We start from the raw sequence: 15,757 nt of genomic DNA on the forward strand, positions 1-15,757 counted from the left end.
TATGTTACTTTTTTAACTTTTGCGACATTGATTTACTATTTAAATTTTCGATATGTTCAAGGTTTTAAAACGCTAGCAATTTTAAATATTTTTCAAAACTCCCACAGCACACCTGCAAGTTTGAGAATCACTGGCATAGAGGGACAATCAAAGGCTAATTGGCTAAGTCAGGGTGTCCTGTATTGAGACTAGCCTTGTTTCGAGGTTCTAAAGATAAACTAGAAACAGAAGGAAGGAAAGACCATGAAGAAAAAGAGGAGGTGTAGGAAAGGGAGAAGAAAAAACCTGGGGAATGATGGGACAGATGGGTGGGGAAGGATGAGGAATTTTGTGAGTATTTATAGGCAGATAAGTATAGCCAGGTCCAGGGTATTATAAAACGTCAATTTATAGTTGGACAAATGTTGTTGACATTGATACAAAATATATCAAATGTATATATTAATGTGTTTCCTTGCCTATCCCATACAATCTTCTTAAAGCAGTTGTAAACCGCTGAAGAATACAAAAAAAAACCTGTAAGACAATGGCATAATGTGCTAATGTGCATCAAATACTAGCACATTATGAAATACTTAACGAAGCCCTTCCAGCGGCAGCCGTTCACCACTAAGACGGCTTACATCTTTCTCTGGTGTTTCTTCCGGGTTTGCAGGCTCTGGCACTGTGAGTGGCCGGTGCCACGATGACGTCAGGAGCCGCTGTTTCTGGCACTGTAAGCTGGACCTTCAGAGTGCATGGGCCGATGATGTCATCAGCTGCATGCACTCTGAATATCTCCTAAACTGTGTAAGTTTAGGAGATATTCACAGTACCTACGGCTAAGCCTTGTTATTGGCTTACCTGTAGGTACAAGTGGTGTGTCTATGGTCAAAATGTAAACACATATAAATTTCCACATTGTATTTTAATTATTTTTAGCCTATTTGTATTAATCTGGTTGCTCCTCTACTGGGAGGCTGGCTCTACTTGTGATGAGGCTGGCTCTGTACACTTGTAGATCTTTGTGTATGTATGATGAATCCTTGTGTATTGAAGCTGCATAAAAACAGTAAAAATTATACTCACAAACGAGCTAATAAAGATAGCTTTCGAAAGGGCGCAAAAGCGCTGTTTCTGTGGATCGACACCCCAGGACCTGTTGCCGAGAGGATCAGACCAGCGCAAATGGCTGATGGCTTATGCGTTTCGGGGGAGCACCCCTTTCTTCAGAGCCTAAGCGGGCAAGGCTCTGAAGAAAGGGGTGCTCCCCTGAAACACGTAAGCCATCAGCCATTTGCGCTGGTCTGATCCTCTCGGCAACAGGTCCTGGGGTGTCGATCCACAGAAACAGCGCTTTTGCGCCCTTTCGAAAGCTATCTTTATTAGCTCGTTTGTGAGTATAATTTTTTACTGTTTTTATGCTGCATTAAAGTTTATCAGTGGTAATGCACTAGGTTGGTGCGCCCTCTTTCTTTTGTGTTTTTATAGCTTGAATACCCATTGTTCAAATGAGGGCTGCAAGACGCTAGGCATTACTTCTATAGGTGGCTGCACCACATATCCAGTTCATGGACACCTGAGCGCAGGAGAGGTCTTTTTTTCTTGTCCTTGTGTATTGCTCATGTGTCCAGATGGATTTTTTTTAATTGTGTACCTGCCTCTGGTATGCCTTCCATCTTCCTGTGCAAACAGTTTTGTGTGTTTTGTATAAAAAACTTCTGTATTTTGAATAAAAATCTTTTGTAAAATAAAATAGAAATGATAGGCAAAACATGTGTATAAAAAATTATAAGTACCTTTTTTTATAAGAGATCACATTGCTTTGTTCTCCACTGAATAAGAGCTGAGGGAGGAGAAGCAGCAGCACACTGAACTTGCCAGTGAATGGCTGTACAGTGGGGGGCATGTCAAGACAAGTCTGATCATTGGAGGAGAGCAGGCTGAGTACCCAGCAAAGCTAGAAAACTGACCACGGTGTGTTCTCCTGCTTAGTCTGATCAGTTTGTAATTGGAAAGCAGAGGGACTGACAGGAACACCAGAGATTTCACACAAAGGATGCAATACAGAGTGAACAGGATACTTTTTCATACAAGTACATGGCACAGCAGGCATATATCAGGAATATGACATGTTGGCTTTACATATTCTTTAAGGTGTTAAAACCAATTTAAAACTACCGTATTATTGATGTAAAATAACTTTTCAGGTTTACTGGCAGAATACGCTTCAGTTCATGCCACCAGCTCAGTTTTATGAACTTACAAATATGTCTAATATAAAAGCTAATCACAATTCAAATAAAACACAAAGCACATCTGTGTGTGTTAACATGCAGTATTTAAAAGATTACTCTGGGCAGTATTTCCACATTAATGTGCAAAAGGGGTTAAAATGCACCGGTTGTAGCTGGAGTCTCATCTGCTGCCTGCTCATCTTTGGCTCTCTCATCTACAGTATGCAGCTGTTCCAGAGAGTCTCTTTGAAATCTGGGCCACCATTTCATGTATATTTCATTAACTTTGCTCTTCAGTATCATGTGGCCATGGTCTGGTAGGCATTCAGGTATCTTTTACACAAAAGTTCTAGAGATCCTTGGTAATATTAAAGTGTTACTAAACTCAGAACCTGCATTTACTATATCTGGTCTCCCACAGTACACAGAACATGGAAATGCAATTATATTAGTAAATATAAACAGCGAAATACCTTTTCTCATCAGCAGTGTATAGCAGCCTTTTGACTTCTATCAGTTCATACTAAAGCTTGTTGGAGGAGTTTTCATTCTCCCCTGATCCCATGTCTGGACAGTGCTGATTGGCCCTGTGCTTTTCACTTGCAACCTCCCAAGAAGAAGAAAAAACTCTCTAGCAATACCCACCAAACTGAGCATGTGCAGCCTGTCCCCTGGCTCTGTAAATATCAGGTTATTTTTTGGCGACAGTGGAAGAAGAGAAGGATCAGAGAGACAGAATAAAACATCCTTTATGCACAATGCAAAGGATCAACCCTTTAGGTTCCACAGTGAGTATAACAAGCATGCTATTCTGCATATACAGACTGATTTTACTATTGTGGGTTTAGTACCACTTCAAGTTAGAATTGCTGTTTAGGTTTTTTTTCTCTCTCAATTTTCCATCTCAGTTTGATTATTCGTTTACTTGACTTTTAGAGAAGTACCTGTAAATATTTTCCTGTTTGGCTAAGGATTTCTCTTTTATTTTTTAGCTTTATTCATTTTAAACTTCTACATCATTGTAATGTCCCTTCCCTATCATAATTTTTCACTTTGTATCCTGTTTTTTCTGTTAAGACTAATTTTACTAGGATCAACAAAGTACCCATGCACACCCAGTGGCCTGCCTAGGTCCTTCTCGTACTCCACCCCTCTCTATCATAGAGAAGTTGACACTCTCACAGCTGATTCAACCATGATTCTGCCTTTTAACCACACCATGCAAAACACAGTACAAGAAATGCAATGGGCTTGAAGGGGCTCATCTTTGGACCACCCTATAAAAATGGTTTTGAAGGCTGAAGGTTTTTTACCTTCATGCATTGTATGCATGAAGGTAAAAAACCTTCATAGTGCTGCTCCCCTCTCAGACCCAACCCCCCCCCCCCCCCATACTCGCCTGAGCCCGATTCAGCTGTGTGCACGAGAGCTGAAGCTCTCCTGGGCCTCCTCATTGGCTGAGACACAGCTCTCAATCACAGCCAGTGGGAAGGGAGAGGGGGTGGGGCCGAGCTGCACTCTGTGTGTCTCATGCACAAGTGCGCCCAGACCAGGCAGCTTGCTATGGGGGCACTCAGCTAGTAGGAGGGTCCAGGAGCGCCGGAAGGGGACCCAAAAAGAGGAGGATCGGGGCAGCTCTGTGCAAAACCTTTGCACAGAGCAGGTAAGTATAACATGTTTGTTATTTAAAAAAATAAATCTGAACCTTTACAAACGCTTTAACATCATCTGTGTGGTGTTGCCTGGCCCATGAGACACTAACTGCCTGTAAGTGCTTTCTTCCTTGGGAAGTAAAACACAGGCATATGATGATAAACAAACAGTGAAGGGCGCATCAATAGTGCAATAATGAATCAATAAATATCGTGTTACCTCAATCATGTAATAAAGTGCAACAGTGCATGCTACAATAAATGAAATCATGTAATATCAATAAAGTGAATATAGTGCAAAAAAAAAAGTTCAATTTGTCTTATTATTATTATGAAACAAAACCTCAATCTTCTTAATTAATCCAATCACCACATGACAATAAGGTGCAAATGCATATGATGAGTGATACAGTAGTGCAAAATATGTTCTTGTATCACTGAGCCCCGTAATATTTTTAGCCATGGCCGGACCCTCTGACAACCATTAAGCCCTAGACTCATGCCTGGGTCACTTTGCAAGTTATCTGGTTTTGTTATCATCCTCTAGTCTATAGTACCTCTTTATCCCAGTGTATGAACAGTGAAAATTGCCCATGGCAGCCTGTTTTGTTGATATAACCATTTAATTCCTTGTTTTATATTCACCCACTAGGATTTTAGCTTTCTGTAAGGTTTACTTTCTAGAACTCCACTTGAAGACTGTTCTTCAATGTTTCAATTACAGTATATTTGTTCATTTTTTTGTTGTTGTAATTTTATATAGTTACATTGGTCTAGTTTGGACCAATATAAAATGAATGTGTCATACCTGTGGGCTCCTCGTGGAAGCTTGCAATCACTGTAGTATGCATCCCTATTACAGTGATTACTGTTAGCTTCTTTTTTGTCCCATCCTTTTGGTTGTATTAGGTAGACCAGTTTCTACACTGATGATGTTGTATGATTTGGTGTTGCTTCCCATGTTGTGTCATTCTTCATTAGTTCTGAGTATTCGATTGGTCCTCTAACATCAGGCTTAGTTTTTTTGTGCTGACTTACCACTTCGTATTGACCCCTTCCTACCAGGTTGGAGTTTCAGCCTTATCCAGTGACAGTTTTGGCTGTTGGTCCTCAGGCGGCTCTGGAGCTGCATGCAGCCCCCAGTTTTTTTCACATGGGGCCTATTGGTGGTTGTTAACTTTTGCTCACCCCTCAGTTGGACTGTTTTTGGGCATCCCGACAGCAAATTACTTTCTGTGCCCTTCAAAGGACAAGAAAGAACATTTCTGCACTCTATGACAAATTGTATTCTTGGACTGTATTGGGGGACAGCTGTCCCACACCTCTGTGTTTTATGGTCATGCTGTTGGTACTGCTTGTTAAAACTGAGGCATGTTGGAAGTAGGAGGGGTTTTTTGTGCTAGCCCAAAACATTTTTTTGTTTGCCAATGTCTTCTCCTTCTGTAGAGGCTGTGTAACCCACTGGTGTATAACTTCAATGTCCTTCAGTGAACTCCATGAAAAGCATTTTATAGTGAGTACAACAATTCTATTTTCCTAGGATATGTCCTGATGTGATGTGAGTTTGAATAAGATTTTTAAATCGCCAATTATGCCGCACAAGATTCAGTACAGACTTATTGAAGCCCAGATAGCCTATTAACTGGCCATTTTGTGATGTGATTTTCTCTTAATATCACACCATGTTTTTCAGCTTTGCTTTTCAAATTAAGCCACTAGAATCCATCACAGTTATAGGTGATATGGGTTTTCTGTGATATCATAGCTCACATGGGGCCATTAGTAATTGTTGTAAAATAATTTAATCAGCAGTCTGCAGTATGGAAAGGTCTGTGGTATAACTTTCCCTCTGTTAGTTTTTATTTAAAGCTTGCTTCAAGACAGACAGATACATTTAGCTGGAGACAATTTACCTGCCAAATAGTTTGTAATTCTTTTTAACTGCTTATATGCCAGGCAGCATTACCAGAACACTCAGCCAGCCATTCCCTGAGACCTCTCTACAGACTACACTACAGTAGAGTAATAGGGGCAGGGAATTACAGGAGGGTGATAATAGGACAGATTTAAAGAGAAACTGCAGTCCGCTTCCGTAATTTGTAATAAAAACATCTGCCATTCTGAAGCTTCCCTCCAACCACTTTGCATATTCTTTTATATATACTGTGATTCCGTATTTGCCAAATATGCTGCAGAAATCTCCCTCCACAGGGTCTAGCTGCAACCATTTTAACTGTGGGCAGCTGAAGCTGCTGCCTGTTCACTTCCTGGATTTACACAGTCACACAGAGGCACACCTCCAGCTCTGCAGTTCTTATTGGCCCTCTTATGACTCATCCCTTCTCCCGTCCTGGCAAACTCTCACGAGAGTGAGAAAGAGCTGTGCATGATGTCATAAGCCTAGGCTAATGACCAGACAAGAAACAGGAAGTGGGCTGTATAAAGTATTTACTGGCAGAAAAATAATGTTTTACTATCCAAATTTAAAATAACAAGGGCAGAAGATTGAAAAAATTATGAATGTTGAAAAAATAACTAAAGTTCAGCTTTAATGACTTGTACTAGTTTTATGTACAAATACATTTAACCAGGGCTTTTTTTCAGCGGGAATGTGGGGGAACGCAGTTCCAGCACCTCCTGCACTGAATGTATGTAATGGCAAAGGGTGCTGGGGTGTGCTGGAGGCTGGGAGATCTATTGTTGATGGGAAGGGTCTATTGTTGGCTACTGGAGGGTCCATTGATGCTGGCTGATGGAGGATCTATCGTTGCTGGGGGCCAATTGTTGCTGGGAGGGATCTGCTGATGAGAGAGGGGTTTATTGTTGCTGGCTGCTGGAGGGTTTATTGATGCTGATTTCTGGGAGATCTGTTGTTGCTGACAGGGGTCTGTTGTTGCTGGGGTGGATCTGTTGTTTCTAGGGTGGATCTTTTGTTACTGGAGGGTCATTTTGTTGCGGGGGGTCTATTGTTGAAAGAAGGGTGTATATCTTAATGCTTATTAATAAAATCTACACAAATTACTTAGCACCAAAAAATGATACTTGGTTCTGTGTTCTCTAAAAAGGTCCGTACTGGAAGGTGGGTAGAAGATGCAACCAAGAGGCTTGAAAAGGGGAGTTCCTGAACCTATTCTCTGAGAAAAAAAGCCCTGCATTTAACAATTTTTTTTATTGAAATGGAAGTTCACCATAGAATTACTTTATGAACATTAAACAGCCATTTAACACATGTGCCGTTTTTTTGGCAACCAGCTTTGGAAACTGCTGACCATTTACCAGCAGCACACTGCAACTCATGGTGTTGCTCAGCCCAACTCATGCTTTCTGTATCTTGTTATTGCAAAGCCTAAATGGGAAACGCAATCTCTGTGCCTTGATACTGTCAAAGACATAGCACGAGGGGGGCTGAACAACACCGTGAGTTTGGCTGGTTAATAGCCAGCTGGTGAATCTTCCCAGCGGGTACACAGGCAACAATAAAAACTCGATAGAGTGCCTAACCATTCCTCATTCCATCTAAAACGTATAAAAAATGTTTGCGTTTACATACACTTGAGTAGAATTCCAGGCTAAACCTAACTAGTCTTAAAAAAGTCTTAGAGCTGAGGACCACCTTTAGGCAACCTGTTTATTGTTCAAATCTTGAAACATTTTAGCTGGGTATTTTTTTGCTGACTTTCTGGATAGTGTTCTGTGAAATTCTTGTATTGTTTTCCCTTTCTCCCTCAATGCAATGATTGGTGCTTGAGCAGCACCTAATATCTGTCACATGGAGTTGGGAAGAGAGTCCTTAAAGCAGTATTAAACCCAAAAGCAAAAAATTATTATATTGCAGCTTGCCAATTCTTAGATGTGATGGCTGTATTAGTTTCCTTTCATCGGCTTTGCTCCTTCTTTTTTCATCTGGTGATCCAGCCAGCAAGTCTGTTGTTTTTCAAAAGCACAAGCTCCTTAGCAGAATGTAACAGTTTAAATGGATGGTACAAACCACTTAACACTGGCAGGGGTGGTTAAAATGACCAGCTTTTATTTATTCATGCTAAAACTTTATCCCAAAAGGGGAAAAAAAATGCTTTAACCAATTATAAAGTGCAAACTGGAGTTTAATTTCTTAATGTATCTAAATTTGCTAATACATTTAACACTACCCTCCTAGACTGACAGTGCTGCTGTCTGCTGTGCTTCCTGTGCTCATTCCTCCAGAGTTGTGTCTCACTATTACAGTAGGTGTGTTGCTGACCAGATCACCAGGAGAAAACAGAGAGAAAAAAGTCAAAGAAAAGAAAACTGATGCAGCAACCGCATCTAACGATTGGCAAGCTGCAATATAATACATTTTTGGTTTTGGGGTTAATACCGCTTTAACCTTTTGTGGTGTCCAACCAGGTTTGATTGTAGCGTTCAAAGGACTTGTCCACTTTTCTCTGGTGGGTGAACAGGGTGGCAGGCCAGCAAACTGAAGGTAAGTATTAGAAGCATTGGGGACAGGGAAAGTAGTAAACCTTTTCCTTTGTCCTACATGGGCAAAACTAAGATTTACATCAAATAATTTTTATTTCTTTGCTTCTGTTTCATAAATCTCCTTTTTTTTATCTGTAATCCTTGCTCAAGATAGTTCTGTTTTATTTTTACAAACAAACATTTTTCTCCTGTTTATTTTGTGGTTTTAGGATCCTGTGTATGGAAAAGGAAAGTTGGGAGAAATCCAAGGCTTGGTCTTAGGAATGCTTGATACCTTCAGCTATGAGCAGGTAAAAATATTGCTAAAAAAAAGGGTGTTCTTATTATTATACAGGATTTATATAGCGCCGACAGTTTATGCAGCGCTTTACAACTTGAGGGTAGACAATGGAAAATTGTTATCCATGCTTACTGTAATTTTCCTTTTCTGGCTCTGCCTCAGGACAGCACAACCTCAGGTCAATGCCACCCCTTGACCCCGTATAGGACACCCCTGTATAGATAGATAAGACAGGCAGTACTTGGTGCAGGTGTTCTTGTAAATAGCTTGCGATGGTCCAGGGAGGGCGTGTGCTGTCCTGAGGCAGAGCCAGAAAAGGAAAATTACAGTAAGTATGGATAACAATTTTCCATTTTCCTGGCTCAGCCTCATGCCAGCACAACCTTGCGACCTAACTAGCACACACAAAGGGAGGGCAAAACAAAAAAAAGACATCAAGTGCTGCCAAAAGGTAAGTTTATTAACATCTAGAGCAGAGGACAAAACAGAAGTTCCCATGCGATCTAATTGGGAAGATGCTACATCCAGCTTGTAATGCTTAATGAAAGTGTTAGGAGAACTCCAGCATTCCGCCTTACAGATCACATCCGCTGATACCTTGCACCAGGCCACCCAGGAGGACGAGACTGCTCTGGTCAAATGCGCACAAATCTCTTGGGGATGGGAGAGGCCTTCTAGTGAGTATGCCATCTGAATTGTTTTCACCACCCACCAACCACCCTTGGGGAAGCCGGCATGCCCTTTCTGATGCCATTTGAATATATAAAAAGAGCCTCAGATTTTTGGAATGCCTCTGTTCTCTCCAAATATGTCTGAAACATGGTCTTCAGGTCCAACTTGTGCAGTTCTGACCCCTCAGGGTCCAAAGGTGAAAGTGAAAAGGCTGGCAGTACTGACTGCCAATTAAAGTGGAACTCTTCGGTAGGAAATTCGGAGAAGGGCGTAACACAACTCTCTCTGGGAAAAACATGCATTACGGCTCTTTACAGGAAAATCCGGCAATATCGGAAACTCGCCTAGCCGACACCACTGCTGTCAGGAATACCATCTTCAAAGTTAGAAAATATATAGAGCTATAGAGGGAACATCAATCATATAGCAAGGCAGGCAGGAAAGACACACAGTAGGCTGCTTCAGTGCTCAGCTTACCAGCCTGAGCGTCCAGTCTCCTGTGCTGACAGCCACAATGTGATTCCTACCAGCACAGGTTTAAATCCGCTGCCCTCCCACCGTTTCAGCCAATCAGAAGCAGCGGATTGGAGAACCAATCACAGCCACGACTGATCGACCAATCCAGGAGCAAGTGGTGACGTCATCCACCCGCACCAACCTCACTGGAACACAGGGGAAGGGAGGTTACAAAGCACCCGGCTAACATCACTACTCAGCGCCCAGCCAGCCTGACACGCACGCCGGAAATAGCATGGAGGGGAAAAGGGACCTCTCACCTAGCCAAGGCTAAAGAAAATATGAAAATTGAAGCCCAGGATGGCCGCTTTCTAGGGCGACTTAAGGCATTAGCCTGCGCCATACTCCGACAGCAGGCGAGCCCTTATCAGAGGGATTTGCCCTCAACAAAGGACCTTCCACTGCAGGGACTCACGGCAGGCAGTACAACAGGAATGTCCGGAGCAAGGACAGAATAAGAACACCTGCACCAGGTACTTCCTGTCTTTTATCTATCTATACAGGGGTGTCCTATACGGGGTCAAGGGGCGGGGTTGACCCGAGGTTGTGCTGCCCTGAGGCTGAGCCAGGAAAGTACAAATACAATACACTTTAGTACAGTAGGAATCAGAGGGCCCTGCTCCTTAGAGCTTACAATCTAAGTGAACAGTGTTGATCATATGACACCAATTTAGCTATAAATAACAAACGTTTTACAGAGCAATGCAAATGCATAAGAGGCAATCTCTGTTAATTATATTAACGCAGTAAATGCATTTAAAATGATGTCATTAAAATAAAATCACATTTGGCCTATGATTTTTTTTTAACTAGCTGTAGTTCTTTATTTGATAAATATACAGTAAGTATAAAATAAAAAGCACATCCATTAAGGCTGGATTACTGAGAAAATGCTTTATTTGGAAAAAGAGTTGTATGAGGCATGCATTAGTTCAATCGATATTATTCCTATTATTTCAACTGTTGAAAAAAATGATTTAACACATTTGTTGATTACGTAGAAAGTACAGAGAGAAGGATATTCAAGTAGTTATATCTACAGTACTGTGCTAATGTTTTAGGCAGGTGTGAAAAAATGCTGTAAATTAAGAATGCTTTCAGGAATAGAAATGTTAATAGTTTAATTCTATCAATTAACAAATCCGAAAGTAAATGAACAGAAGAGAAAACCAATTCAAATCAAAATTTGATGTGAACACCCTTTGCCTTCAAACCTCAGTCATTCTTTTAAGTACACTTCATTTTGGAGAACTAACCACAGATCTACTGTGGATGTAGGCAGACTCCTTCTGTCTCTTCAAGTAATCCCAGACAGACTCGATGTTGAGAACAGGGCTCTGTTGGGGCCAAACCATCACTGAAGATAGTTCTGTATTTGCTGTATATTTGCAGTCGTTGTCCTGCTACAGAATAAATTTGGGACCAACCACACACTTCCTTGATGGAATGGCATGATGTATAAGTATCTGCCTGTATTTGCAGAAATGCAGCCCCAATTTTGCAAGGGACCTCTACCATGATTCACTGTTGCCTGCAGACACTCATTATTGTACTGCTCTCCAGCCCTTCGGCAAACAAACTGCCTCCTGTCACAGCCAAATATTTTAAATTTTGACTCATAAGTCCAGCGTACCTGAAGTCATTTTTCTGCATCCCCAGTTTTAGACCTTATACTGGGATTTACAATGCCACTCATCTTTTTCTATAAAACCTGCCATTGAGACACCGCACTAGCCAGCTTTCTACTGCATACTCGCTACTTCCCTCGTAGGATAGTTGCCATATGGGTCCTTGTAAGGAACGAAATAATAATACGTTTTTTTTTTTTTTCTCAATAGACTTGTGTTGGGTTGATGTGCATTTACATGCATTTATGTGCATTACATTCAAATGCATACATTTTTTTTAGGTACGTTTTGATGGCTTTTAGGGTTCTCTCATTAAATTTAGGTTTTAAATGCAAACAGTGTAAATATTGAAAATATGATTTGTAACTGATATTGGCATTTGCAGTCCCTGCAGGGCTAGAATGTAGATAGCAGTACAAGGAGCCAGTCACTTCATGTGCTGACAAGGTGCATGCTGATAAGGGGTGGAGAGCCAAGTGACCGAAAAATGTGCTCATCACTGTGCTGCTTCTTCTATCACTGGCCAATCACAGGCTAGGATGGGTAAAGGACTGTCTAGGCTAAAAGCAAGTAGGCTGAATGATGATTGCCATTAGAGTGAGGGCATTTTGTGACAAAAAAAGTTCTGTTCGGTAAATCTGTGGATTGAAGATGAATACTACAGCAAAACTTATTTTGTCCTAAATGGGCAATTAATTTGTATCTTGTTATTTTTGGCTGGTGGTCTGCTTTGACATTCGCATACTCCACATGCCAACTGCCAGCTTCCTAATGAGATAGACTTGGGCAGCTGTACAGCCATCCGATCCTTACCACGTTCCCCAGAGTGTGCTCTGCTGTTCCACCTGTGGGCCCATGACCCACATAGCGAGTGCCTCTGGATGGAGGAGAGGGCGACCAGAAAACATCTGACCCCTGATGTCTCGTTAAAGAGAACCCTTCTTAAAAATGATATCGCATAGGGGACTTTTTCCCCTATGTATTATAAATAAAGTTTTAGTTAAAGTGAAAAAAAAAAATGTCAAAAAATAAAGTTACACCCATGCACTTTGTGTGGGCTCAAAAAATTTTTGAGCCCACACACACACACACAAACGTAAATGCACCCATTGGGGAAGAGGATAGTATTAAGCCGGCCATAGATGGAGCGATTTTCTTTCCTGCATTCATGGGTTGCAGGAAAGAAAATCGATTGACTGAGTTGACGGGGGAATACCTTGTGCCATTGTGTTCCCCTGTCGGGAGAGCACTGTGATTATTGCTAGCGGCTATAACAGCCGTTGGCAAAAATCGCATGTAAAATCCATCAGGCTGGTTTTACCCATGTTGATAGATTAACTTGGGTACATTCAGCCTGCCCATACATGGGTCAAATCTCAGCTGGTTCTTGCTGAACCGGCCAACATTCAAACCATCTCTAGTTGGCTTTGGACTTTGATGAGGCAGAGTGACAGAGAAACAATATCATAATCTCTATCTTTTCCAATCAGAGAATGCTTTTCATTCATTGAGAAATGTATAGTGTTCTCTGAATGGTGCCTGTTTTAAGCAAGCAACCCTCACTAGGCAACAGGTCAACAGTTCGGCATGGTAGCAATCACTGTAGTATCATACCTCCCAACTTTTTGAGATGGGAACAAGGGACACCTATTAGCAAAAGTATGTAGGCATAGGACACACACCCTGCCACGCCCCCTTATAGGAGAATTATACAAAAAATAGGTTAGTTAAACCCACAAGTGTTTTTTTTACCATTTTTATTCCTCTATATTGGCTTTTGACATTTACAAATGCAGAAATTTAGAAAATGGATGAAAGGTTTAACACTGGGAAACACTTTTTGAAAGATAAAAAGTGCATTTTATTTACAACTGTATAGACTAAATGAGGGACAAAGTAGGAGGAAAGAGGGACAGAGGGACATTGTTCCAAATCAGGGACAGTCCCTGGAAATCAGAGACAGTTTGGAGCTATGGTAGTATTGATGCCTAGCACCATGATTTCCAGCTTCAAGGGGGATCGTCCATGTATGACTCATGCATACGTACATTGGTTCAACCTGGGCTAATGTAATTATGCAAAAATATGTAATTGAAAAGTCCTGGAAGTTGCACATCTCTGCAAAACCTCGTAAGAAGGTGTATGACAGCCTCAGCCTGGGTTCCAAGCAATATATTGCACAGAACTGTCAGGTAGTGTGCAAGTTCCAACCAGGCCACGGCCCCAATGTGTTTCACTCTGCCCACGGAGCTTAGTCATGGGGAAAAAAATATGCATATCTAACCTTCAGCTTTATTATACCTAGATACGTAAAGCTCAGAGGATCATACCCCACCCAGACCCAAGTCACTTGTTGTTTAGCGTGTTTTTTGTTTCTGTCCCAGGGATGACACCATATAGGCAACCCAGATGTAATTCAAAATTGATCAAAGCAGATATTTTATGATGGGCATCTAATGGTTTTAGGTGCTTTTTAATGAACCACTTCAGCTCCGGAAGGTTTTGCCCCCTTCCTGACCAGGCCATTTTTTGCGATACGGCACTGTGTTGTTTAACTGACAATTGCACGGTCGTGCGACGCTGTCCTCCAAATAAAATTGATGTCCTTTTTTTTTCCCCAAAAAAATAGAGCTTTCTTCTGGTGGTATTTGATAACCTCTGCGTTTTTTTAATTTTTGCGCTATAAACTAAAAAAGACCGACAATTTTGAAAAAAAAACTATATTTTTTACTTTTTACTCCTATAAAACACATCCAATAAAAATATGTAAAAAATCTAATTTCTTCATCAATTTAGGCCAATATGTATTCTGCTACGTGCTTTTGGTAAAAAAAATTCCAGTAAGTGTATATAGATTGGTTTGCGCAAAAGTTATAGTGTTTACAAACTATGGGATAGATTAATGGACTTTAAAAAAAAAAAATGTATTGTTTTTTTACTAGTAATGTTACCGAGCAGCAATTTTTAGCAGGACTGTGACATTGTGGCGAACAAATCTGACACTTTTTGGGGACCAGTGACACCAATACAGTGATCAGTGCTAAAAGAAAAAAAATGCACGTTCACTGTACTAATGATGCTGACAGGGAAGGGGTTAACATCAGGGGCAATCAAAGGGTTAACTGGGAGTGCTTTCTTACTGTGTGGGGGATGGTTTGACTGAAGAAAGACAGAGATCTGTGTTCCTGCTTAGCAGAAACACAGATCTCTGTCTTAATTTCAGAACAGCGATCTGCCTTGTTTACATAGGCAGACGCTGATGGTACCTTCAAATATTCCTATATAGCATACTTCACGTGAGGCCAATTTTTTGGTACATAGGCAGACCGCCCTTCTGCCTCTCTCCAAACAAACACCGGGTTTCCGGCGGACGCCGGACCCGCTAATTGGCTCAAGTGGGGCTCTGGGGGCACACACCGCAGAGCCGAAGAAAGGAATCATGTACAGGTAAGTGATTTTGTGCTTAAGGGCCGCCCTGCCGCAGTATATGTACGTGGGGCGGTCCTTAAGAGGTTAAAATACCATATCTTTGTGAAATCACAGGCTGCATTTTACTGGCTATTTGCTGACTACTAACTACAGTACTGTAGATGAAGTTGTTGACATAGAGTTAGCTTGATTTGGTTATTATCCACTCTCATCCAACAGTGGCATTTCCATTTAATGTATAATGCCAGTTGTGCCTGTACTCCCTTGTAATGATTTCACACCTTTGTCTTGTGTGTATAGACCCTGCTGGAGACCACCACAAGCTTGCTGAACCAGGACTTACACTGGTCGCTGCGTAATCTCAAAGCTTCGGTTACTAAAGCTCTTGCTCCAAAACAGGACCACTGCTGCATCTGCCTTCAGCAGTACAAGAAGAGACAAGAGGGCACAGATGAGATCCTCGTTTTCAGGTCATTTTCTTTTGTTCTTTTTTAATGGTTCATTTTTTTGTAAATTACTTAAACTTTTTTTTCAATAAAACTTTACTGTGGGGAAAAAAAAACTATAGTTAAGTAAAGGATAGGACCACTTACAGCAGGTGTAAAAACATTATGAAACAAAAATATCCATAACTGTTCACTGTTTCTAGAACAATATCATTCAGGCAAACATTACATTATATTTAGAGTGGGGCAGCCATATTTGCTCATTATATAAACAATATTATAATGACATTTGAGATCCTAGCTCAAAAGCAATTGAGTTTCAATGGATTAGGTAGCATCAGACCTATAGCTAGCTACTGAATACTTTCACTTTAATTTGAAATTCAATAGGTTGTTTTCTTGTATTATGCTTACAGCCTTGGGATAGAATGTTTGTCAGGTGTATAAATATTGGTAC

At 41.0% G+C, this 15,757-nt stretch overlaps 1 protein-coding gene across 2 annotated transcripts in view; it reads left to right on the plus strand.

The window, feature by feature from the left end:
• VPS8 (VPS8 subunit of CORVET complex) overlaps window positions 1–15,757 on the plus strand; it is a 388,855-nt gene that overhangs the window by 264,124 nt on the left and 108,974 nt on the right. For both annotated transcript variants that reach the window (XM_073633432.1, XM_073633433.1), the window contains 2 exons: window positions 8,539–8,619; window positions 15,155–15,324. In XM_073633432.1, the coding sequence (XP_073489533.1) occupies window positions 8,539–8,619; window positions 15,155–15,324 (251 nt within the window). The remainder of the gene's footprint in view (window positions 1–8,538; window positions 8,620–15,154; window positions 15,325–15,757) is intronic.

The sequence above is a fragment of the Aquarana catesbeiana genome, linkage group LG06 (genome assembly GCF_042186555.1).
Source record: "Aquarana catesbeiana isolate 2022-GZ linkage group LG06, ASM4218655v1, whole genome shotgun sequence".
NCBI classification, from domain to species: Eukaryota; Metazoa; Chordata; class Amphibia; order Anura; family Ranidae; genus Aquarana; species Aquarana catesbeiana.